Source organism: Rhipicephalus sanguineus, chromosome 2 (assembly GCF_013339695.2).
Source record: "Rhipicephalus sanguineus isolate Rsan-2018 chromosome 2, BIME_Rsan_1.4, whole genome shotgun sequence".
Lineage (NCBI taxonomy): Eukaryota > Metazoa > Arthropoda > Arachnida > Ixodida > Ixodidae > Rhipicephalus > Rhipicephalus sanguineus.
The window spans coordinates 39,163,423-39,187,137 of NC_051177.1; the positions used below are offsets into that span (position 1 = coordinate 39,163,423).

At 45.6% G+C, this 23,715-nt stretch overlaps 1 protein-coding gene across 5 annotated transcripts in view; it reads right to left on the reverse strand.

The window, feature by feature from the left end:
• LOC119382788 (putative thiamine transporter SLC35F3) overlaps nucleotides 1–23,715 on the reverse strand; it is a 227,731-nt gene that overhangs the window by 32,424 nt on the left and 171,592 nt on the right. Inside the window, exon 1 of one of the 5 annotated variants that reach the window (XM_037650637.2) lies at nucleotides 12,925–13,273. The exons of 3 other annotated variants lie outside the window; for them this stretch is intronic. In XM_037650637.2, coding sequence (XP_037506565.1) covers nucleotides 12,925–12,973 — 49 coding nt within the window. In that variant the 5' untranslated portion in view covers nucleotides 12,974–13,273. Of the gene's footprint in view, nucleotides 1–6,141; nucleotides 6,460–12,924; nucleotides 13,274–23,715 lie in introns of those variants that run through there. One more of the 5 variants, XM_049412322.1, reaches the window with a different exon arrangement.

The window sequence follows — 23,715 nt, forward strand, 5'->3', positions numbered from 1 at the left end:
AAAGTCTTGGTGGACCTCGGCATAAAACACTTTCGTGCTAAAACAATGTGAATGACATGAATGCGGTGTAATGCAAGACACTCCTCAACGTGTACTTCCGAATATATTTATTCGTAAGAAGAGCAACGAAGCGCACAACGCCTTTTGTGATGAGGACGGAATCGAATAGTGTTCCGCGATTCTTCCTTCTGGCGAAGAGCGATCGTCAAGATTGTCGAAAGCCGTTCAAAGTTCTTTTTGGATGCGCTGAAACGGGGACAATCGCTAACATGGGGAATAGTCTGCTTGGAGTTACGATTGTCGCATGTAGGAGTGTTGGCATCATTGCGTATGGTTGTGATTAATTTTTACCACATGGGACTTTGACACCTGAGACCAGGCAGATGGAGTGCCTTATTCTATCGTTTAGCGTAATACGCGGTTCTCGAGCTGAGGCGTTGTGTGTGGCAAAAACTTACACTGTCCCTTAGGCATTCACCTAAGACGACTCGAAGCCAGAAGCCATCTTTTTCTTCTTTTCTTTCTCAATCGACGTATCGATCCTCCCCTGCCCTGTTCCGAAAGCCATCTGCACCTAACGTGGTTTTACACTGCCTCCAGGGTCGGAAGCATTGCACGCTTTCTGAACCTCGCCTGGTTTTGCACTGCCTCCGTGTTCGCCCCACCTTTGACCAAGCAACAATGCCATGTAATGACATCACCATGTGATGTCATGTTATGTGACGTCATAACAGTGTCATGATCACGTGGAAATTTTGGCATATTTGACGTTACGATGACGTCACATGGTGGCGTCGTCATGTGATGATGATTTTTTGCATTATTCGTGTTGACGACGCCGCCGATGGTCAATTTTCGCGTTTGATGAGGCGTTTAAGGCATTTGCTTTAATATCCGGGCGTTCTTCTAAGGATACTCCACTGCGAACGCGAATTACTCGCGAGAATCGGTTCTCAGATGTGGCTTCCCCGCAGTAAGACACATTAGGTGGAGAAGCCCGCTTCAATCGATGTTTGCTATGGGAGAAATCAAATCGTGCAGAACGCATTAGCGAGTTTGCGAGTTTAACGTTGTCATGACAACGCTAAGAGTGGAAATTGTGGAGGAAAGAAACAAAGTAGGCGGTGACCTCACATCACGTTTTCTGAAACCAGTAGCGCAGCCGCCTTGGTGATGCATCGCCTTTTCCACTTCCAATCAATTAGCCAGAGAATGGGGGCGCGAGCTTCGAACGTTCACTCCGATGAGGCGCTGACAGTGAATGCGTCTGACACACCTCAACACTAAACTCTGGAGGCTTCCCTAAGCTTTCCGTAGCTTGCATTTTTCCGTGTCTTGTTGAAGAAGACGAAGACAAGTCTCGCCATGATTTCATGAGAGGCACTGGCGTAGCCAAGGGGTGGAGGGGGGAGAGTGGTTCAAACCTCCAAAAAATATGTCAATTTTGCATGTGTATATACACGCACGCATAAAAGCACACACACCAACATACATAAAGTACGGTTGAACCCACCGCCCCGAAAAAATTTCTGCCTTTGCCCGTGATGAAAGGGTGTATATATTGCCCATTACCACTCACTCTCGCAGCTCACAGACCCAAAATACAATTTTCAAGCTCACACGCCCGACTGCAAACACAGCCTGCGTCACAAATGAAATGTGCCGTGAGAAAAGCCTCGAGCAAAAACTATATTCAAATTTTTCGGAAGCTGTGAGCAGCCAGAGCTCCCTGGGCGTGGTTGCTATGGAAACATGTATGTTTGGGCCAGTATTTCAGTACTCCTTTTCGATAAAATGACGTCACTTCAGCCACACTTCGATGCTATGAAGTTGGCTGAGGCCTCTCCTAACCTTTCTTCTCTCCATGGTTAGAACAGAGGCATAGTTAAGTCTAAAAAATGCAATGTATGAAAGAACAGAAGTGTGCTGTTGATCCCAAGTCTAGTGCCCAAAATTGCATTTGCCAAAGTATAAGGCACTGGCGTGCGATACGGGTAACAAGACCTACGTGGTGCACTAGTGTGGACCGTGAGTCGCATGCTGATCCCCGATTATGTCCGCAGGTACCAGCCATCTGGCAAATGGAGCGTGGCGGCAATGGTGAACGTACGTGAACATAAAAAACACAAGATAAAATTTGCCAAACGATTTATCTCTAATAAAAAAATGGTGTCTCTGAAAACGACGATTTTTCTTACACCGTACTCAAAACGAAGAAATGAGAGCAAAACATGGGAGAAAAAAGCACCACCCGGCAAGCGTCTGGTCACCACCTTGCAACACGAGCCCGGCAAAAAAGGTAAATAAAAGTAAGCTAGCCTTCGGATGGAAGGGTGTCAAACATCGCGTTATAAATGTACACTGTAGGCGCAAAACTATGTGGGTTATAAGAAACGCTGTGGAATTATACAAATTGTAATTAAAACATTATCGAAAGCGCTTGTCTTCTTTGTTACTCTTTTTTTTTTTTTTGCAGAAGTGGCTTTCACGAAAGCTTTATTCTAGACTCTTTTGCGAACACAATGCACACCGTACATAATAAAACATTTGCCTCGAAAGCACGGTTATGATTATTTTTAGTTACACGACCGTTCTGTGCTGATGTACTTCACATTTAAACTTGTGCCGATGTGACTCTAATTGCACAATGACTGGAAACGCGCTCTTCGTATCGAAGTTTTTTCTCCTTATACCCACTTTGAGAATGACGCACAGTGGAGCGGTTTCTCGAATAAACGGGGTAATCAGCTTGCGTCGACTTACCATCACAAAAGTAGTTATTTCTTGCACTATACTGAGGACAGTTCATAGTAAATTGTGCAAGCACAGCTGCACGGATTATGTGTTTTCATAGAATATAGGTGGTATTCTATTAGCACGAAATATTTTGTGCGAAGCATTTGAACTACGGGACGTTATCACTAAATGTAGTCTTCGTCTTTTGCGTATTTTACGGCGATAAAGTCAAAACGCTGCGAAAAAAGTGTTATCTATATAACGAACAAAGAGTCAGTAATATTGAGCCGTCTGGAGTAAAATGGCGGTGGTTTGTTGTTCTAAACATTAGGCTCTTCTTCAGCGGAACGGCCATAGGTTAGATAGAAACTGTCCTTGACATCCTTAACGAGCAGCATGCCGTATTCGTTTACCATGCAGACAAAGAACAATGCAAATAATATTTTTTTTTTCTAACTCTGTATAAACCATAAACCTTCTTGCAACGACGGTTATTCGGGCCGGGCTAACAGCACGCTGAAACAAGACCTTGAAACAAACAAACAAAAAAAAGAAACATTGATCAATCGCAGCGCTCGGTCACGGCCAACCGCGTCTGTGACCCTGGGCCTAGTTTCGCATTTTAACGAGAATGTATCCCTCTGTCGAAAGCCTCGTGTACTAGGGCACTCCCCAAGAGATGGATACCCCGCGTATGTTTTCGAAGCATAAAAAGTAGCGCTCGCTCAATGTCGGAGTAGCTTGCACTGCACTCGCAAAAAAGAAAAGGCGCGACGGTAAACAGAGCCGCACGCGAAACAAGAAACGCTACCGGCGTTCTTCGGTTGGGGCAAGGTCAATCGATGCACAAAAAGAAAGAGCTCCACAGAAGCGTTCCTCGAATCCCGCATTTCCAGCAGCCTGCCAGACAGACGAGCATCGGAGTCCTATATTTCGAATTGCGGGACCCCGGTCGATGCGGCACGAGGTGAGTCGTGTGTGCTCGGCTCAAGGTCCCCCAAACATCTAATATCACGCGTGGCGTGCCTGAGTGGTACCGATTCGAGTTTATATATGGAAGCGTACGAAGGACCCAAATGTACCCGGCAGGGGAAACAAAAGCCCCTCATATAGCGTTACAGCCATTCGCTTATCCGCGGACTTGCGGCACCGGTGCAATCGAATAGCGACGACGCGAGCCAGGCCTTTAATTGCACGGTGCTCACAGCGCCTGCCTTTGTCACGCGTAGCAAACAGAATGAGCACGCTTATCTTGGTCTCAATAACAGCGTGCACTACTCTGAAGGCTATAAGCGTGCCGCTGAAAAACACCGGGCTGAAGTTTATGAATATCGTCGCATGCAAATGCAATTAGTCATCGACAGACAGCAAGCTCTCTTGTCTACCATGGCCGACAATATGAGAACCCAGTGATCGGTCGATCAGAAACAGTTGTTTGCGTGAATAGCTTAATGAACTTAATTCTGACGAGTGGACACCATCTCTGGCAGGGGCGTCGCATCATGGCGCTATCGGGTCGCGCAATAGAGAACGTGCTCGTCCAGCGTTAAGCGACAACGCGACGTTGTACCAACGCAATGTCGGTTACAACACGGCTGCCCAGAACGTGACTTGCCTAATTAAAGAAAAACAACACGATGAGGACGGGTTTTACAATGCGACCGAAACAGGCAAGTTGTACGCGTATCTGCGAAGTTGGGGTATATCTCAGCAGCTCAGTGAGGCGCAGTAACTAGTAAATTCACTCGCAGAAGGATGCCCCCGCATGCATAAGGTGTTCTTGCGGGAGTCATTTTGGAGCTGTAAGCAACGGAAGCCGGTAAACGACAAAGAACGCATACAAATTAAAACCTTCATATATTGAACTCGAGAATAATACGGTGCAATCCTCCACCATTTCAAGAACATAGTATAGTAACTCGATGCTTTAGCTTTACTAAACGCAACCACTAATAAAGTCCCGTTAAAGCAAAACAACAACCTGAATATATAAAGCAAGCGTTTTTTTACATAATGTTCAAGAGTGCGTAGAGATTTTTTCTTTACTTCGGCTGCCTTTCTGCCCTTACGCAGCATGAGATAGCGTAAGCACGATATTCACATATTTTCACGGTTATAGTTTTCTATTTAATATCTCCCGTAATTATATTCGCCAGTAAACACAATATGCCTGAACCAAAGCTTACGGCCACATCCAGCACAATACGCAGCCAAGAATTCTTGAAATTGCAGTTAATTGAGATAATGTACTGGCAAGTTCACTTCAAATTAAAAAAAAACCTAGGAGCCCACTGAGCGCTAGTCGCGTCTCTCAGGACAGTTTAATAAAGTTTGACCAACCAAACAACTACTCCAACAAAGTATGGTTGGTTTAGAATCACGGAACAACGATAAAGGTAACTCGTACGTGGTTTGCTGGAAGCGTAAGCGGTTGAAACTGTTCCGTGCCTGTGTCACACAGAGTCGTCTTTTATCGCATATCTTAAAACTTTATTGTGCCGAATGTATGCGTGCATGCTGCAAGCCCTCACCAGGCTTTTTCCTGAACTTACACGAACACTGGTATATTTCAACAACCAAACGCAAACGCCGTGTTCATTTTATGGCAGGCTCCCATAATGACAGACCGCTTTATCGAATACCCCTGCACTTATACTCACTATGGCCGCTAGCCAGAAAAAAACTACGTAAACTTGTTGGGAGACAACCAGGTCTCCGTTCGTTCAAAGAGTTCAAGCTACTTCAGAGATATAATAACTGCCTAGATGGTGTAATTTTCGCACCAAAAGTGCAAAGCGTACGATGAGGCACGAGCAGTGGAGGACAAGTGATTTTAACTTCCAGTATTTCGGCTGACACGAATGATTTAACTATGTTGCTGTGTTACTGAACGAACTGGATAGCAGAGAGTCCAGATTACAACACGCAAAGGGTGTAGCGCGCATTTTTCTTTTCGTCTGTAGCCAAGCCATCATTGGTGTATCTAGGGAGGGGGTTTCAATCCCACCACCACCACCCCCAAAATTTTAAATATTTTCAGTTTTGCATGTGTATATACACACACCCACACATACACACATACGCACGTACATACATCAAGATTGGTTGACCCCCCCCCTCCCCCCATAAAAAAATGCTGGAAACGCCCCTGGTAGCCATCCCAGTACGCTAGAGCTCAGAAACGGGTGACTGCTTTAACACGCACCCTTAGTCGAAATACACGAAATTTTTTTGTGTCCCACACACATATGAATTTGTGCTTGCCACCGGAGCTGGGCAGTCGAACTTACAGACCTCGCCGTAAGCAGTAGGACGACATAGTCAGAGCATGAGAATTGCTATGGCCTGTCGAAAACCGCGGCCCACTGACCTACTATAGCAACGTCAAGAAGCGCGCCGTTTTACCTTCGTGTAGCAGCGGCAGCACGGAGAGCGCGAACTCCTCACTAAGCCTGGACTCGTTCTTGCGTCGACAACACTTGGGCCAGCTCGACCTCTTGGCACCGTGGTACGCAGCGGCCGCTGTGGACTCGGTCCCGACGGGTGCCAGCGAAGCACCCCTGCTTCCGCGGGGCGAGTGACGACGACAGCACAGCAGCGGTTCGCTAACCGAGCACAGCTCCGTCTCGGAGCCGCTGCCTTCGGCGCATTGGGTGAGCGATAAGCTGAGCATGCTGCTCTCCAGAAGTACGGCTGCTGGCACGCACATCACACTGCTGTGCCAATACACTCCCTGGCACTGCTGCTAATACCACTACCACCGCTTCACTGCTTGTACTACCGCCTCGTCACGGCTGACATTCTCCCACCTCGCATGGTCCCGAATTGACCAGCGCAGACTGGGACGCCGTTAACGGCGCGACACTTCCCTAAAAGTCCGGCGTCGGGCGTCCCGCAGAGACCCACGCCGTGAGTCGCGTATCGACGATTTCGTGGCGCCGTGAGAAGTGAGTTGATGAGGGGGGCGGGAAAAATAAAAGAGGAGAAAGAGGACTCTCACGCGTGACGTGGCTTCCTGTTTCCGGTTCGGCCCTCGTCCCACCAGGTGGACCGGTCATGCCACGCTTATTATCGAATAGTCCAGGTAAATGGAGAGAGAAATGAGAGAGGAGAACGGCTGTCCCTTCGCTTAGCAACGTTGTTGTTCCCGAAAGACCGGGTGCAGCGAAAGCCGGCGAGCGATGGCTGATCGCCCCCAGTTGCGGGCCAGCCGGCTGTCGCTATGGACGCTGTGCATGTGTATATACACACATGCACTTGCTGTGCATGTGTATATACACACACTTGCTGAAGGAGCGCTTGTTGCATGTCCGACTTCGTTTCGCCGAGCCCTGTGTCTCGTTAATTTCTTCCGTTAACTTTGCTCTGGGAAATCTGATGTTATCGAGCGTATCCAGGCCGTCGCGATAAGCGCAAGGGAACGTAGTTTCCACGCTGCACGTATGATTGTCAGTGATCGATGTGTAGTGTAGCTAGAGAGATACCCGTATACTGTGCAAGTGTGAACAACGCACATGTGTAACGCTCCCTGCAACAAAACCGCATAATCTCTAAGCCGCACAATAAAAGCACAGTGCTACGTTCTCGCATCCTCAAAGTTCGAATTCTGGCCGGTGGCTGTGCTTCGAAACCATTACTCATGTTTTGTCTTATCTTGCAGCCGATATAAGAAAACCATAATTTTGAACCTTTTATTTGTCCCACCACGGTCGCTATGTGGCAGTGGTACTCCGCAGCTGATCACAAGGTCGTGATTTCGATTGTTGGTGGTGGAATTAGCACTGCGCTGCTGTAATATTGGAGGGATTCGTTTGAGACGTGCTCGAGGTGGTCCTAACGAAGTCTAGGTCACAAAAATACCTGAAGTGTCCCCTCCATACGCACCTTCCGTCCTCCCCCCCTTTCCGCCTTTCTCTGCGCCGTTTCTTATACAGTTGAAACTCGATTAAATGAAGTTATGAGGGCGTTCGAGTTATTCCGTTAAATCGAGAAGTTCATAAAAACGAGGAACATATTTTTTCTCGCCTTCGAAATCTGAAATTGTAACGTAGCGTCGCCCGAAAAATACCGCAGCAATTTATTTTCCAGTAATGCGTGCCTGCGCGTGTTAAAAGTTCGCGAGGGCAGCCCGAGCATTAATTCCTCCCATGTGCGGGCGATGCAGGCGGCCCGTACGGTCAAGTGAATCTACGACGTGCTACTGATATACAAAAACAGGGAGAACCAGTGCAGTTAATGTGTGAGCAGGCAGAGCGAGAAAGTTCCAAGGAGACTATCAGTGCCCTCTGTCGCATAAACAATTAAATAACGAAAGCAACCACCGTGTTCCTGTTGGAGTACTTGCAGGGACAACAATTAACCCCTACCGCACAGCACCATTTGATATGTAAAAACGCTACCGACTGCGGCGCGCAGCCTCGTCAAACTTAAACTAGTGTCGTGACTAGGGCGGCTAGATGTCTTAACGCTGTAACGCGATAGCGTTGCAGCGCACGTCAGTAGAAAAGCCATCCGTGTAAAAATTGGAAAGATATCACTGAATTTTTGTTCATTTTGTTTCCGGAAAAACTTTATTAAATCGAGTTCAGTGGCATGAAAGTTTCGTTAATACGAGTTCATGACAACTTTGAACCCTACGAGTACCTGCAGGGGAATAGAAATTTATTCGTTAGATCGGGAAATTCGTAAAACGGGATTTCGTTAGATCGAGCTTTAACTGTAGTCTGTATATTTTCTTTAAAACGTTTGTCTTGATCAACCAGTGAACTGATAAATCAATCTAATACAAGATGTTTGATCGTTATGATAGGATTTAAACCAATCAAAACATTTCCAGTTAAGTAATACTGAGTTCAAAGAATGGTTTGTTCTAATATTTTTTTTCGTCACCATGCTTGGTTGCTTAATTTTAAAAAAAGACATGGAAATCTGCGACATGAAGAAACACGTGCAGAAACACGTGATGGCGATCAATGCCATGAGATAAATGCCGTGGAAGAAGGAGTAGTCGGCCGTGCAGAAAACAATGGTGATACACAAGTCGCGAAGCAGTGTCAAACAAACTTTTCTTCTTGATGCTAAAGAATGCAGTGCAAGGGAAGCTTTCGTGGCGGAGATGCTTTCAGTTATGTTATATTTATACTGTACAAAACGAACGGAGTTCAAGGGAAGAAGCTGGTTTGTCACAACTGGATTTCCAGGAAGTTGCAGCATAATGCTCTAGTAATGAGCATATTAGTCTTATAATAGTTGTATACTTAAAAGGCACATAGAGCAAAGGAAAAGCTGCGGCCTAAATATTCAAGCACATGGTTACTTAGCATTGTTGCTAATGCCATCGATAGCGGCCAAGACAGATTAGCCATGATGTGGCAATTTTTAATGTTTATGCCAACTAACCATTTCGTGCGCCAGTTAGCACGAAGGCCACATTACAATGAATTATTGTGGTTATACTAAGTTATACCTTGAAAGATAACATCGTCATAGGCAAAGATGCCAATAGTAGATACGATCATTTATGGGAGGTCATTATTATAAGTTGAAAACAATAGGTTCACTAAAACGGAAAGTTGCGGTCTGCAGCCCCATAAGAAACACGAAAGTAAAACAGCATTATCGCACAGGATGCGACGTAGAAGTTAGGTAAACTTCTATTGATGCAATGCCATACAGTAATGTCATTGTTTTTTGCAATCCAAGGGCCCACAACCCTTGGCTGAAACCTAGGCGGGATCCAGGACCGTCCCACCAATTCGCAGGGCAATTAGTAAAGTTATTTGCTCTTATCTGCATTACATATAACCCATACGCGCATTCTCAGGAAAAGGGGATGCTGACCAGCCAATCATGGGCACGTCGGACTCTCGGTAAAAATTATTGCTTAATCCCAACGATCTTCTTTGTGCATAATCATCGACCAATTACCTATGCGCGTGAAACCACTATTATTGATATGCGAAGCCTCAACCATAAATCGCATCTCGCTCTTTTGTGTGCACGTGTAAATGGATTTATCTGTGAACTTGCCTTGCGTATGTGTCTTAATGGGTTCCAAAGCTTGCTATCGTCGCATTCAGAAGAACTGGTGATGTCAACAAAATACGTTGAGAACAACGCTAACGAGCACACTTTCATGGATGTCGAATAGCTTTCGCCTTAAATCGTCTTAGCGTTACTTATGGGATCCCAGGGATTTTTACGCTATGTATAGAGAGATGTTGCGGCCTTGTATAGGCGCCGGATACCTATTTGTTCTTAGAAGCAATAAAAAATGACACACTTCCTTGAAAGAAAAAATCTCGCAAAAAAAAAGATGAGCCCTTAGAATAATGCGCGAAAAAACTAAAATAAATAGGCTTGTCACTTAGACTTGTTCAGATATAAGCATCAATGTATGTGCGAAAATTTATCAAATTGAATGCCTCTAAACAGAGATATCTAAGACGTGCTGGCTTGTTTATTGCACGTTCCTGCGTCATGGTGTATTGAATATCGTGACCATTCGCGGTTCTTTTACGTGGCAAGGAATTGACGCGGCATCCGAGTTTTGATGGCGTTTTTGTATAGCGCCTAATTCGAAATACGGCGGCTACCATGACGGGGATCGAACCATCAACCATGCTGAGAAGCGGGACGCCATTGAGCTGCAGCCACGGGCTTTAAAACTCACGGCTAAAGAAAAAAGAAGAAGACACAAGAGACACACGCAATATATATGGGACTATCCAAGACTAAAATTCCTCGTAGGTTTTTGCGTTCACACCTGTTAACACAGTTCCTCCGGGTGCCAACGAACGCCAGAAGTCAAACCTGCTTTAACGCAATCAGCGCAATAAGAAATTGCCAGAGATGCATTGTGACGTCGACCAAGTCTGAGCGACGCCTAATGGTACCACGTCTGGTCCCAGTTTTCTCCATTAAAGGAAAAAGCAACCTGGGTTCGTTTGATCGTCAGTTGCTGGACGCGCAGTCTCCCTTCATGACGAGCATGTACTGTATATATTGCAGGCTCGATTGTTTACATAGTTAAATACCTGCTTCGTCACAAATGTTCTACCGCAAGCTTGTAAATAACGCGAAATGATTACCTAGTAACACTGACATTTAATAAAATGCTTTGTTGGGTGCGTTGGTTCATTCTCGAATAGACGGAGCGCAAACGGACGAGACACAAGAAGACGACTACACGAGCGCCCGTGCAGTCGTCTTCTTGTGCCTCGTCCGTTTGCGCTCAGTCTATTCCACATTGAAATTTGGTAAGCATGAGCACATGTGGCGAAAGGAAAAAGCCTTTAACAAAATAAGAGCGTCAAAACAAAGCGTTCAGTTGCTTCAGAAGTTTGACTTACTGCTTCCTGTGACGGTCATTTTGAAGCGCCTGTAATGAATGCTACTCCGCTCTTAAGAACAGCTTGTTTCACGTGCGGACATCGATTCTTCCACCACATTTTTATACGCTCTATCGGCCTCTCGAAAGGGACTGAGCCAGGACTTATGTGTGGCCGGCGCCAACAGCCTCATGCGCATGTGTGGCCCGAGATCCTACGTTGAAATAATGCATATTTCGAGACCCGTACCCTCAACGAAAACATAAACGGCACGCAGGAACGACACGTTTTTGGGCCCGTCAAGGAAGCACAGTGACTTAACCACAGACAAAACGATTGGTTACGTACTACTGCGCACTAGCATCACAGAAGTAATCAAGCGAAGAGCACACGCTTTATCCAGTGCTTAGATGACAGGGCAGATTAGGCAAAAATTGCTTTGAACGCGAGCAATCCCTGCTTGTAAACCGTCACCAAATCGATATGAGCCCATCAAGCGTGAGCAAAAGCCTAGGATACGCAGAAATGAATTTGTCCCCGAGTGCGCCTAGCCAAGTGACGTTGAGTTTACTCGCGTCTATTGTGGACCGAATAAAGTTGTTTCACTCACTCACTCACTCACTCACTCACTCACTCACTTGCCGGAAACGAATGAGCGTGGACGTTACCCCATGCGCATTACGACATCGGTTTTGAATCGATCGACGCCACGTCAAACAACTCAACGTAAAATAAAATTTACGAGTTGTGTTGACTCGCCTGGTAGATCCGATCGTGGCGCACATTATAAATTCTACACGTGTGGTATGAATTAGGTCAGCGGCTATTGACGTAAGTCACTGACAGGGATGCACGCTGCTTTGTTATTCAGACAGCCGCACCGGCAGGGCGACGAGCGCGCTCAGCGGACGCCGATCGATTGTGGAAGCAAGCAATGCTTCTCACGAGGGGAAGCCAGCTGATGAGATAGTCTACATGATGGCGACGTACGTCACTTTCTCTCCCTCTCCTTCTCTAACGTATTTCATCGTCTTTCGAGCACGGCCTCACTTTATTGATACAGAAAACATCAGCTATCATGGCGTACCAACCAGACGGTGCTTTATGGCTGTGGCAACAGGGTTTTTGTTACGTAATTATTTACGTCACTTTGTCGAATGAGCGGTTGCCTCGTGCACCTTGGGAACTAGTTGGACGAAGGTCTATCAACGATATTCAAAATTCTGTGAAAAGCCGAGAACAGTTGGCTGCGCTGAAATTTATGTATTCGTTTTAGGATACAACCCTTCGCCTTAAACTGTGCGCTTCAGCAGTACCTTGTGAGCTTAGATTTAGGTGAACGTTGACGAACCCCCAAGGTGGTCGAAATTCCCGGGAGCCCAAAACTACGGCGTCTCTCACAATAATATTGTGGTTTTGGGACGTAAAACCCCAACAATTATTATTAATCAGAAGTACTTTCATAAAGCATGCCCTGCATCTGCAATATATGATTTCGATTATATGCGTCTGTCACTTGTTTTTTATAAACAACCATGTTTCGCTCGAACAATTAAAGCTTGCAAATAGAGGTCTTTTTAGCCACTTCGTAACAATGCTCCACATGTCACTCCGATGCCCAATAAACCTTTATTCCGCCGAATTCCCGGCTCACTAATTCGACTTCAGGACGAGAACGCGCCCGTCTAGGTTGTGTAACATTGAGTAACTTTCTGTACACAGCAGTAGTTCATAACGTCAAGTACCAGCCCGAGCTTCCGCTATGGTGACGCAAGGCCCGTAAATAGAACGCACGTTTCAACGTTTTTCGGGGAGCTGCCGGACAGACAGCGACCGGCAGAAAGCGTGTCGCACTCACCGGTCGGCGTGTAGAAGCCAAAGCGGTTCACGATGCTAAGCAGCATCATCTAGCTAGGCCTCGCTGGCGGGCTTCCCGCTGGGAGAATCGGCTGCCGAGCCCCGTCGGGAAGGCATCCCGGCTCCGACGGCTCTCGATATATCCGCGTTCTTACAGTGGCCGTCGCCATTCCTGCCTCCTCCTCCTCCTCCTCTGCCGGTTATCTGGCAGGTAGTGGCATAATCGCGAGCGAAGGATAACCGTACGCCCCTTCGATTCCAGCAGAGCGCGCCACTCAGTCGCGGAGGCATTCTTCTCGAAGGAAGGGCAACGGCTCGCGGAGCTCGGACCGGGAAGCTCGGAGCCTCGACACGGTGGCGGGCCACCGAAAACGAGGGAGGGCGGGAGGTGGTTGCCATGGCGACGGCTGTTGCCGGGCAACCCGCGCGGGTTAAAAAGGGCCAAGAAAGGCGTGGTAGGGACGAAGAAAAAAATAAAGGGAGAGGACATCGCCGCTTGATGAGACCGTTGGCCTCTGGTGTGCGTGCGGGGCCGCGTGGTCGACGACTGAATTATGTGGATGGCTGGGAAACCATGTTACAACGGTGTCGCGAGCGGTCGCGCTTTTCGCTCTGTAGGCAGCCGTGATGAGACGAAATGCTTCCGGGTGTGAATTAACGGGTTTAATGGGCAACGGGCACTGCTGAACACTGCGATGCGGGGGGCGTTAAAATCAGCGCCTGGTTTGCTCGGCTTGTTTTTTGTTTTTGTTTTTTTTTGCTTTCCGGAATGGCTATATTTGTGCAGAAAATTTCTTTGTTGACAGTCCATTTACTTTCTTCATATTCAAGTTTATCGTGTCACCAGCGAGCCTTTCACTAAAGCCGAAGAAGTTGTTACAACGGGCGTAACTTCAAGACGACGGAGTTGTGGGTGATACTATAAGCAGATTTAGATTAACGTACGCAAAGCTTTGCGTTAGCGTTTGTCGCCAATGCGAATGTGTCGTACCCTTCCCTCTTGGGTGCCCCCGTTAACTTACGAAAATAGCCTGTCATACCCAACGAACGCTAAGCCTACGTACACTATTCTAAATATGTATGTTCATGTACTGCCACGAAGGAATAAAACGTAAAGAGACGATCACGTGGCTTTAAGGATAGATGCTGTGGTGCCCTAACCTCTAACTAACCATGCCTATGGTAACTGGCGCACATGCGGAGTTAGGTTACGCAGTTCGCGACTTCGCATCAGATTTATTTATTTATTTATTTATTTATTTATTTATTTATTTATTTATTTATTTATTTATTTATTTATTTATTTATTTATCAAATACCCACAGCGCCTTCATATGCATTACAGTAGGGGGAATACATAAAGTACATAATACAAAAATACAGGTTACATGCGTAGAAAGAGAAACATGATCATAACTATACTAGTACATCACAACATGGTTATACCTATACAATAACATCATGGAGTGCCTGGACAAACGCTGCATTTGAACTTATCCTCGCAATGTGTGATGGTAGCCGATTCCAGGCTGTAATTGTACTGGGGAAAAAGGACTTTTTAAACATGGCACTTCTACAGAATATTTCTTTTATTTTTAAATCGTGGTCCACTCTCGTAGACACATAATCAGGGTCATGGAAATATTTCGCGCGGTCGATTCCAGTACGTGAATGGTAGATGTCAAGGAAAAATTTCAATTTATGAGTACAGCGTCGTTTTTGAAGACTGTCCAATCCAATTGAACTTTTTTGTCTCGGATACACTGAATTGCCTTGAACTATTTCGAAAAACAAACCGCACTGCTTTACTCTGTATTCGTTCAAGCTTGTCTATGTTCGTTTGTGTCCAGGGATCCCAAACCGTACTGGCGTACTCAAGCACTGATCGTACACTGGAAAGATATAGCATAGCCCTTGCATTGACTGGAAATAGTTTGGCATTCCCTTTGAGATACTCGAGCACACGAGATGCTTTGGCAGTAACGTAGTCAATATGTCGTGTCCATGATAAATCGGTCGTAAGGAACACTCCCAAATATTTAAATTCGCGTACGGACAATAGCTGTGTTTCATTAGTGTTGTAAAAAGTCTGAAATTGTTGAGCTCTTTTTTTAGAAAAACACATGTGTACTGTTTTTTTTAACGTTCAGTTTCATATGCCAATCTGCGCACCACTGTGTAATCCGATCTATATCACCTTGCAGAATTGCACAATCACTTTTCTCATGAATTACCCTATACAGCGCACAGTCATCTGCAAACATGCGTACAGAAGAAACAATATTATCACTGATGTCGTTCACATAAATCAAGAAGATCAAGGGGCCAAGCACCGACCCTTGCGGCACTCTTGAGGTAACGTCAGCCTCGCCCGATTTTTCACCATTAATTATAACTCTTAAGCGCCTAAACTGCAAATAATTTTTAATCCATGAAATCACAGAACTGTCAATACAATACCACGACAACTTTTCTATCAGAATTACATCTTCTCGATCATGCCTCACCTTATAATAATTATTATAACCTTGTTTGTATTGGACCCAGCACTTAGGCTATATGGGTCCAAATATCTATGTACGCATTTTTCATATTATTGCGCAATAAAATTGTCTTTCCATTGATTGATTGATTGATTGATTGATTGATTGATTGATTGATTGATTGATTGATTGATTGATTGATTGATTGATTGATTGATTGATTGATTGATTGATTGATTGATTGATTGATTGATTGATTGATTGATTGATTGATTGATTGATTCGGCAGGTTGATGGAAGCCTTTCTTTTTCTGTGCGGTGTTAGTCGTTGGCTCAGTGCGCCGTCGTGCGCAGGAAAGCAAACTCAGTGCGTAGGAAAGCAAAAGGCGGCAGTGCTACCTTGGCATGGTATAGATGTCATTGTAATATGTATATGTAATATGCAAGAGTGCCGAAAAGGTGCGAGTGACAAATAGAAACATTAATGGCATGACTGATTGTTAGGCTGGCTGATTGTTTGGCATGCCGTGCGAGGTGTCCGGTGATATTTACGGTATACACAGTGACCGTCAAACACGCCAAGAGAAGACACAGTCTTGCACACACTCCTACTCGACTGCGCATGTGTAGAGTGGTTGGTAGGCGAGAACAGATTACCTGGCATGTACCCTAAAGCGCAGCATGTACTTCCGCTTTTCTGGCTTTGTTTATTGGGTAGCAATTTTTGCTGATATTTCGAGTTCCTCGCGCACTCATCAAAACAAGGCAGACGTTCAGGTGCAGATGGAAACGTGAACAGAGGAAAAACCTTTGAACACGCAGTGTCGCTGGAGTCAACCTGTCGACAAGCAGACTCGTCTTTATAAGGCATGCAGCAACTGCTTTGCTTAGCACCGTGTATGTGTACGCATATATCCCTCTCCCCCAACCACAGAAGAGGAGGAGGACTTTGGACAAATGTATGAGCCAATAACCATTCCTAATAGTAGCTGAAAGAACGTAACGGCAGAGTTTCCTGCGGCTCTTGTGGAGTTATGAACGGCTCGTTCAGACAAATGACAAAAACGCAACAGCACGGACTACATGACTTCAGCTTTATCGACGCAAAATATTTACAAAACCTTCCTTAAGAACTCAAAAAATTCTTTAAAACACATTTTCATGGAAATAACGAAAACACCTGCTTCCTTAAAATAGCATTTTGTCAAAATTGATGTCCTAAAATGTGGTCGCCTCGGCCTGGAATAATATCAGTGACTTATTGTAATTAAATAAAAATTTTAATAAACATTGATGTAGAACGTCCGAGATATGTGGCGTTTTTAGTGTTGTTTTTTTTAAGAGCTGAATCCAGACACCGAAACTGGGCTAAATTTCATTGTAGCGTAAAGAGCACGAAAGTATCTGTAACTTCTAAAACAATTGTAATCAAAGCGGGGCAATTCCTTATTGTAATGTGAACTGAAAAAGGCAGTTTTGTATCAAAACGAGCCAAATCATGCACCTGTTCGAATCAAACTGAGCCAGATCCATCAAGCCATCGCTATGTCAACAACAATCGTGACCAAAACAACCTACAAGGCCGCATCCAATATTTCTTGCAATCATGCTTTCGTTCCGCAATTAGTTTTTCTTGGGCGAGTCAGTACTTACTGAATGACATGATGTTGTAGGGCAAAACTCCATTAGAAAGAATAAGAGGCCAACTTTCCTACTTCGTTCTGCCTCTTGGTGTTTCTTTTCGAGTTTTGCGCTACAGTATCGTGTGCAATTCTTTCACTCGACGACGGTATATTTGAAATAGAAGGCAACGGAAATGAAGATACTGGGCACTGATCTATGCCTTGAAGGCGAAGTGACCCGAAACAGCGTGGCATAAAACGAGATAAGAAGAAGAAGAAGAAGAAGATCTGAAGCATTTTTGAAAGCCTTCAATAGATGCCAAGAACAAGAAAAGGATGCTGAGAGTCCAAAATGGTGCGCCTTTTGCTTGGAAGGACCATTCGCTCTGCTAGTCTATCAGCGCCATTCCGCCCATGCAGCAAAATAAGGCACCGACGGAGGCACAAGAATGGTGTTATATATTTATCGCAAAGTATTGCTAGATCATTCATTCGCTGCGGTTTAGACTTCTTTTACGAGCTAATTCAAGCCCAAACGAAATGTTTCTATCTATAACAGCCAAATCTAAATTTTACTCCAGAGTACTTGCGATAGTGGGCCATACAAATTTTAGCCGCAGTGTAGATTTGAGGTATTTTGGTGACACGAGCACACTGGCAAGAAATTGTTGGAGCAGGCCCGACCATACTGTCAGTAGCAAAAAACTGCATTTCTCTCAGTTTCAGTTAATGTGGACTTGGATCTTTTAGAGAAAAAGAAGACACCACATATGATAGGAACGAAAGCAAAAAAAAAATAGGGGATTATCTGCCAGCAGGAAGCGCCATCTCCACCATAATCGTTGCCCGCCAAGGTGGTCTAGTGGATATGGTGCTCTACTGCTGACCCGCAGGTCGCGGTATTGAATACCTGCCGCGGCGGCCGCATTTTCGATGGAGGCGAAAATGTTTGAGGCCCGTGTACTTAGATTTAGGTGCACGTTAAAGAATCCCAGGTGGTCGAAATTTCCGGAGCCCTCCACTACGGCGTCTCTCATAAACATATCCTGGTTTTGGGACGTTGAACCCCAGATAATATTATTAGCAAAATTACCCTACTTTATACAGACTATACTTCACTGCACGACATGCAGACGTGTGGTGGCGCTGAAGTCGCTAGCGACTTGAGCGGTTGCAAAGTTAGTTTCAAAGAGAGACAAAGCAACATTGGAAGAGAAAACGTTCCGCTATTTGTATGGGAAGAGCATCGACTCACAGTTGAAAAAGAAGAACCAGAAGACTCATCATCAAGTATACGGCTGGCAGTGTAAGCGATACGGTAGCAATTAAGGAGCGTTTAAGCGAAACGTCAGAGAGGCGGAAGAGGTGTATTGGATTTAATGGAACCGGCTCTGAGTAACTACCGAAAGGGTAAAGACGACATAAACAAGGGTGCATTTCACGATAATTCAAGGGGAAGTGCATGGCTGTTTCAAGCGAGGTCGGGTTGCCTTAGAACGCGTTGTCATAAATCGAAACCGAAGTAAAGAAGAGAAAGGCGCATGCGTGGTGAAGGTAAGGAAACTACGGAGCATGTTTTCATCGATTGTGAAGATGCACACTCGCGTGAGCACTAGCCTACGTGAAGCCTTGGGGTTTAGGGACATCAGCGATAGAGATAGGTAAACGGCGAGTGCAGGATTGGAGGCGGTAAAGTAGTCAGAAAGAATAAAAAGCAGGAAAACTAAGGTTAATCGGCGATTAGGCGCAGAAAGTTGGGCTGTGAATTTACAAAGTTTTTCTTTTTTTTATGGGAAGAAAACAGTAATTCAGCTGAACAAGATTAGGCCGTAATGCAATAATGGTAATCATAATAATAATAACAACAAAATACTGAGCTTTTTTGGTCGAGCGCAGGTCTTCGCCCCGTTATAAAAGGGACGCTTTTTCATCCATCCATCCACTGCCATTGAAAAAACTCGCATGGTCACTTATGCATTTCCCTAAGATGACTGGAGGGCAAAAGCCGTTTTCCTATTTTTCTTCTTCACATGCAGTCAATCTTCTTCTCAGCGTTCGAAAGATTTCTACGCCTAGCGTGGTTTTGCACTGCTCCCAAGATCGGTGGCATTGAGATCTTTTTGCACTTCACATGCCTCCGGGATCGGCCCACCTATGACCAAGTGACGATATCATGTTATGGTGTCACTATTTGACGTCACATTGTGATGTCACAGTGACATCGCTATGACTTCATGATGACGTCGCAAATTCTGGTGATCTGTGTCGTCACGATGGCGTCATGAATTGACGTCGTTGAAGCATGATTTTTGCATCACTCGCGTGGACGCTAACGGTCACTTTTCGTGTTTGATGAGGCATCTATGGCTTTTGCCTTAATTACTGGAACTGACCGCCGCCACAAAATTTAAAGGTCCCTCCAGGCAACGAACCAATGGAAGACGACGGAGAGGAAAAAAAAATCTAGCCATCAGAAAAAAACAACAATGCTGGCATAGGGATGTGTGACGTATTATCTTTCGTCTCTGCCCTCTGCTGGGGACATGTGAATAAAGACAGCTCCCATTTTATTCAAAGAAAGATTTCGTTTTCGGATATCTTTAGGAATGAAGCCCTCGGATATATCGTGCGGGCCTTCTACATTTTAAGCTTATCTATGACGAGCAAAATGTGGAAATTACCGTACGTCTTATAAAAAAACCGTATCCCTATTGAAATTTTCCGCATGCGATTCCAATAATTCCACATGTTTCCGTAAGAATCTTACGGAAATATGCGGAAAACATATGAAAAATATACGGAAAACATATGGATTCCACATGGAAACATATGGAATTATCGGAATGGCTTACTGAACGTTTCAGTAGGGATTACCGCCCTATACCCCATGCTGGCCGAAAAAATTTCCGAAGATACCCTACAAGTAGGATAATTACCCTACGGTTGGCAACCATAATATGTCAGTGTGCACGAAGCTTAAAACAATTACATTCTAGTAGGATAAACATTTGATGTGAAAGCAATAAGAAAACAAAGACGTCTAAAACCTCCTCCGCCCCCCCCCCCCCTTCCCCAGTGCCCTTCTTGGCCGTACAAGAAGTGCGCAATACAAGCGTACGAACATATGAGTAAAACCTCGGTGATACGAATCTCGCGGGCTTAACAAAAATATTCGTATCATCCGAAATTCGTATCACCAGAAAACATGAAAAATTAGTATGCGACAAAAGGAAGTTGGCATAAGTTTTGATTTAGTGTTTCCCAGGGCCACACTGACGTCATGAACAGCTCTGAATGATTGTCAGTAAAGTTTTAGACGTCAACGATCATACTTGTACTCGTAAATATACGGTGCGTGCGCGCGTATGTAATCAATGAAACAGATGTGTGTTACCTGTGACCGCCAGTAGCCCCTTCCTAATCTTACTGCCTGGTCCCTTGGTTGATTAAACTTCTCAACAATAGACCATATTCATACTATCAATCAGGTGATAGAGAAATGCGCGGAATACAACCAACCCCTATACATAGCCTTCATAGATTACGAGAAGGCATTTGATTCGGTGGAGACATCAGCAGTCATGCAAGCACTGCGGAATCAGGGCATCGACGAAGCCTATATAAACATAATGGAAGACATCTACAGCGCATCCACAGCCACTATAGTCCTTCATAAAGAAAGCGACAGAATCCCAATAAAGAAGGGCGTACGACAGGGAGACACGATCTCTCCAATGCTATTCACCGCGTGTTTACAGGAGGTTTTCAGGGCCCTAGATTGGGAAGAATTAGGGATAAGAGTTAATGGAGAGTATCTCAGTAACCTGCGATTCGCTGATGACATTGCATTGATGAGTAACGCGGGAGACGAATTACAGCTCATGATTACTGAACTGGATACGGAAAGTAGAAGAGTAGGTCTGAAAATTAATATGCAAAAAACTAAAGTAATGTGGAACAATCTTGGCAGAGAACAGCGCTTTGCGATAGGTGGCGAGACGCTGGAAGTTGTAAAGGAGTACGTCTACTTAGGACAGGTAGTAACCGCGGAGCCGAACCATGAGAATGAAATAACTAGGAGAATAAGGATGGGATGGGGCTCATTCGGCAAGCACTATCAAATCATGAATGGTAGTCTACCACTATCTCTCAAGAGGAAGGTATATAACAGCTGCATCTTACCGGTACTTACCTACGGAGCAGAAACCTGGAGACTTACAAAGAGGGTTCAACTTAAATTGAGGACGACGCAGCGAGCAATGGAAAGGAAAATGATAGGTGTAACCTTAAGAGACAGGAAGAGAGCAGAGTGGGTCAGGGAACAAACGGGGGTTAAGGATATCATAGTTGAAATTAAGAAGAAGAAATGGATATGGGCCGGCCACGTAGCACGTCGGCAGGATAACCGGTGGTCATTAAGGGTAACTGACTGGATTCCAAGAGATGGCAAACGCGTGAGGGGGAGACAAAAAATTAGGTGGGTAGATGAGATTAAGAAGTTTGCAGGTATAACGTGGCAGCAGAAAGCACAGGACCGAGTTGATTGGCGGAACATGGGAGAGGCCTTTGCCCTGCAGTGGGCGTAGACAGGCTGATGATGATGATGAATCTTACTGCACTTTTCTACATGACACCACAGTATTGCGAGGAAAGTGACTTTGAGAAGCGTTTTGCACGCAATAGATGAAGGCCAGAAAATTTTAGAATCGGTGTCCTTTGTTGCTGTTACCTTCTTATCGCGGTGGTGTTGGGGGTGCTTTTCGGGAGATTTACAGCCGTGCCCGCACAATCGGGAGGTTTGCTCAAAATCCGGGAGTCTCCCGTGGAAATCGGAGAGTTGGCATGTGTGCGCGTATGTTGCGAGGCCTAGCTCCTTCGCCAAGACCGTCCGCTTCGTCTCTTGGGGTCTTCGTCCACCTTTCATGGGACTTCATGATGGACCGCACCCCAAGTTTCAGCCTTGTTTCATAGAACGTCTGATTGCGAGTACATGACTTGCGTCGACGTGGCAGGCATGTGTTAACACAGTGAGTGAGTGAGTGAGTGAGTGAGTGAGTGAGTGAGTGAGTGAGTGAGTGAGTGAGTGAGTGAGTGAGTGAGTGAGTGAGTGAGTGAGTGAGTGAGTGAGTGAGTGAGTGAGTGAGTGAGTGAGTGAGTGAGTGAGTGAGTGAGTGAGTGAGTGAGTGAGTGAGTGAGTGAGTGAGTGAGTGAGTGAGTGAGTGAGTGAGTGAGTGAGTGAGTGAGTGAGTGAGTGAGTGAGTGAGTGAGTGAGTGAGTGAGTGAGTGAGTGAGTGAGTGAGAACTTTATTCAGGTCCTGAGGAGAAAGAAAGCTACAAAGACGCTGTTGCCTCGAGCACGGCAGCGCGCGTCAACGCGATGAAAAAAAATAAAAACAGAAACACGACGTCAACTCCATCTGTAATCTAAACGCTAAGGCGCATAAAAGCCTCCAAGATTCACACGCACAATCTCGGAGGCAACGACGCAATGTTGACGGTCGCGAAGAGCGCATGCCCGCACCCGCCGCGACTGCCGTGTCTTCCGCAACAGCGCAGGCAGCCCCTGTTCGTACCTGTGCGCTAGCGTACGTTCGTATCAAACGTCACCGGGTGAAAATCGGTTCGCAACAACCGTACTGCAATACATTGCAGGCTAATGGGCCCTGGCTGGGACCACAGAAAAGTTCGTATCACCCCGAAATTCGTACGAGCCGTGATCGTATCACCGAGGTTTTATGCGAATTCCGTCCCATTTCTCTATTCGTTACGACCAAGTATGTTTCGGATGAATCACGACCAACTAGGGCGGTAGCCAATTATTTCTCTTTCTTTCGTTGATACGCACAGTACCAGTACGCATGCGCCGTGCCTTCCGTTCAGCCCACGTCACCGTATTCTACTAAATATATTCGTAAATAAGCGTCTTCTGTGGTGGCAACACCCGGGACGAGGAAAGACCTCTTTCGCATTCAGCGGATTGGTGCCGCCATCTATCGCCAAGGGAGTGAAACCCCGCCGCTTTTCTGTTTTCCGGGTGGCAAACGCTTCATTTTCTCAAGAGAGAAGGCGCGGCGAGTCTTCAGTGTACTATAGAGGGGACCCTGGTTATCGGCTGAATTCAATAGCCAACTTTATTTCCTAGCCCCGCCTCTTACAAACACGTTTAGGGTAACACATTTTTTTGTGTAAATAGCAGCCATGCTTGCTGCAGCGGTTACAGTGCTCGGCTGCTGAACCGAAAGACGCGGGTTCGAACCCGGCTGCGGCCGTTGCATTTCTATGAAGGCGAAATGCTAGAGGCCCGCGTAACGCGCGGTTTCAGTTCGCGTTAAAGAACCCCAGGTGGTCGAAATTATCCGCAGCCCCCCACTATGGCGTCCAGGGTTGCCAGGTTAAAAAGACCGAAGGTAGCCAAGAATTTTGAAAAACTAGCCATAAAGTAGCCAAAAGTAGCCACGCGTGCGTGGAAACAACTGCGAAGATTTTATTTTAACGGCTAAATTTAAAAGCCTTTTGGCGAAAATGCAAGAAAGTGTGGTGCGAAGATATCACAGTCGGGACTGCTTAGATTGAAGCATTAATTGTTGAGTTTAGCAATCATTTCCGTCAGTATAATGAAGTGTCTTCCGCCGTTTCAAAAGTAGCGTTCTCTTTACGCGTTTTGCATGAGTCTTCTGAAAAGTACTG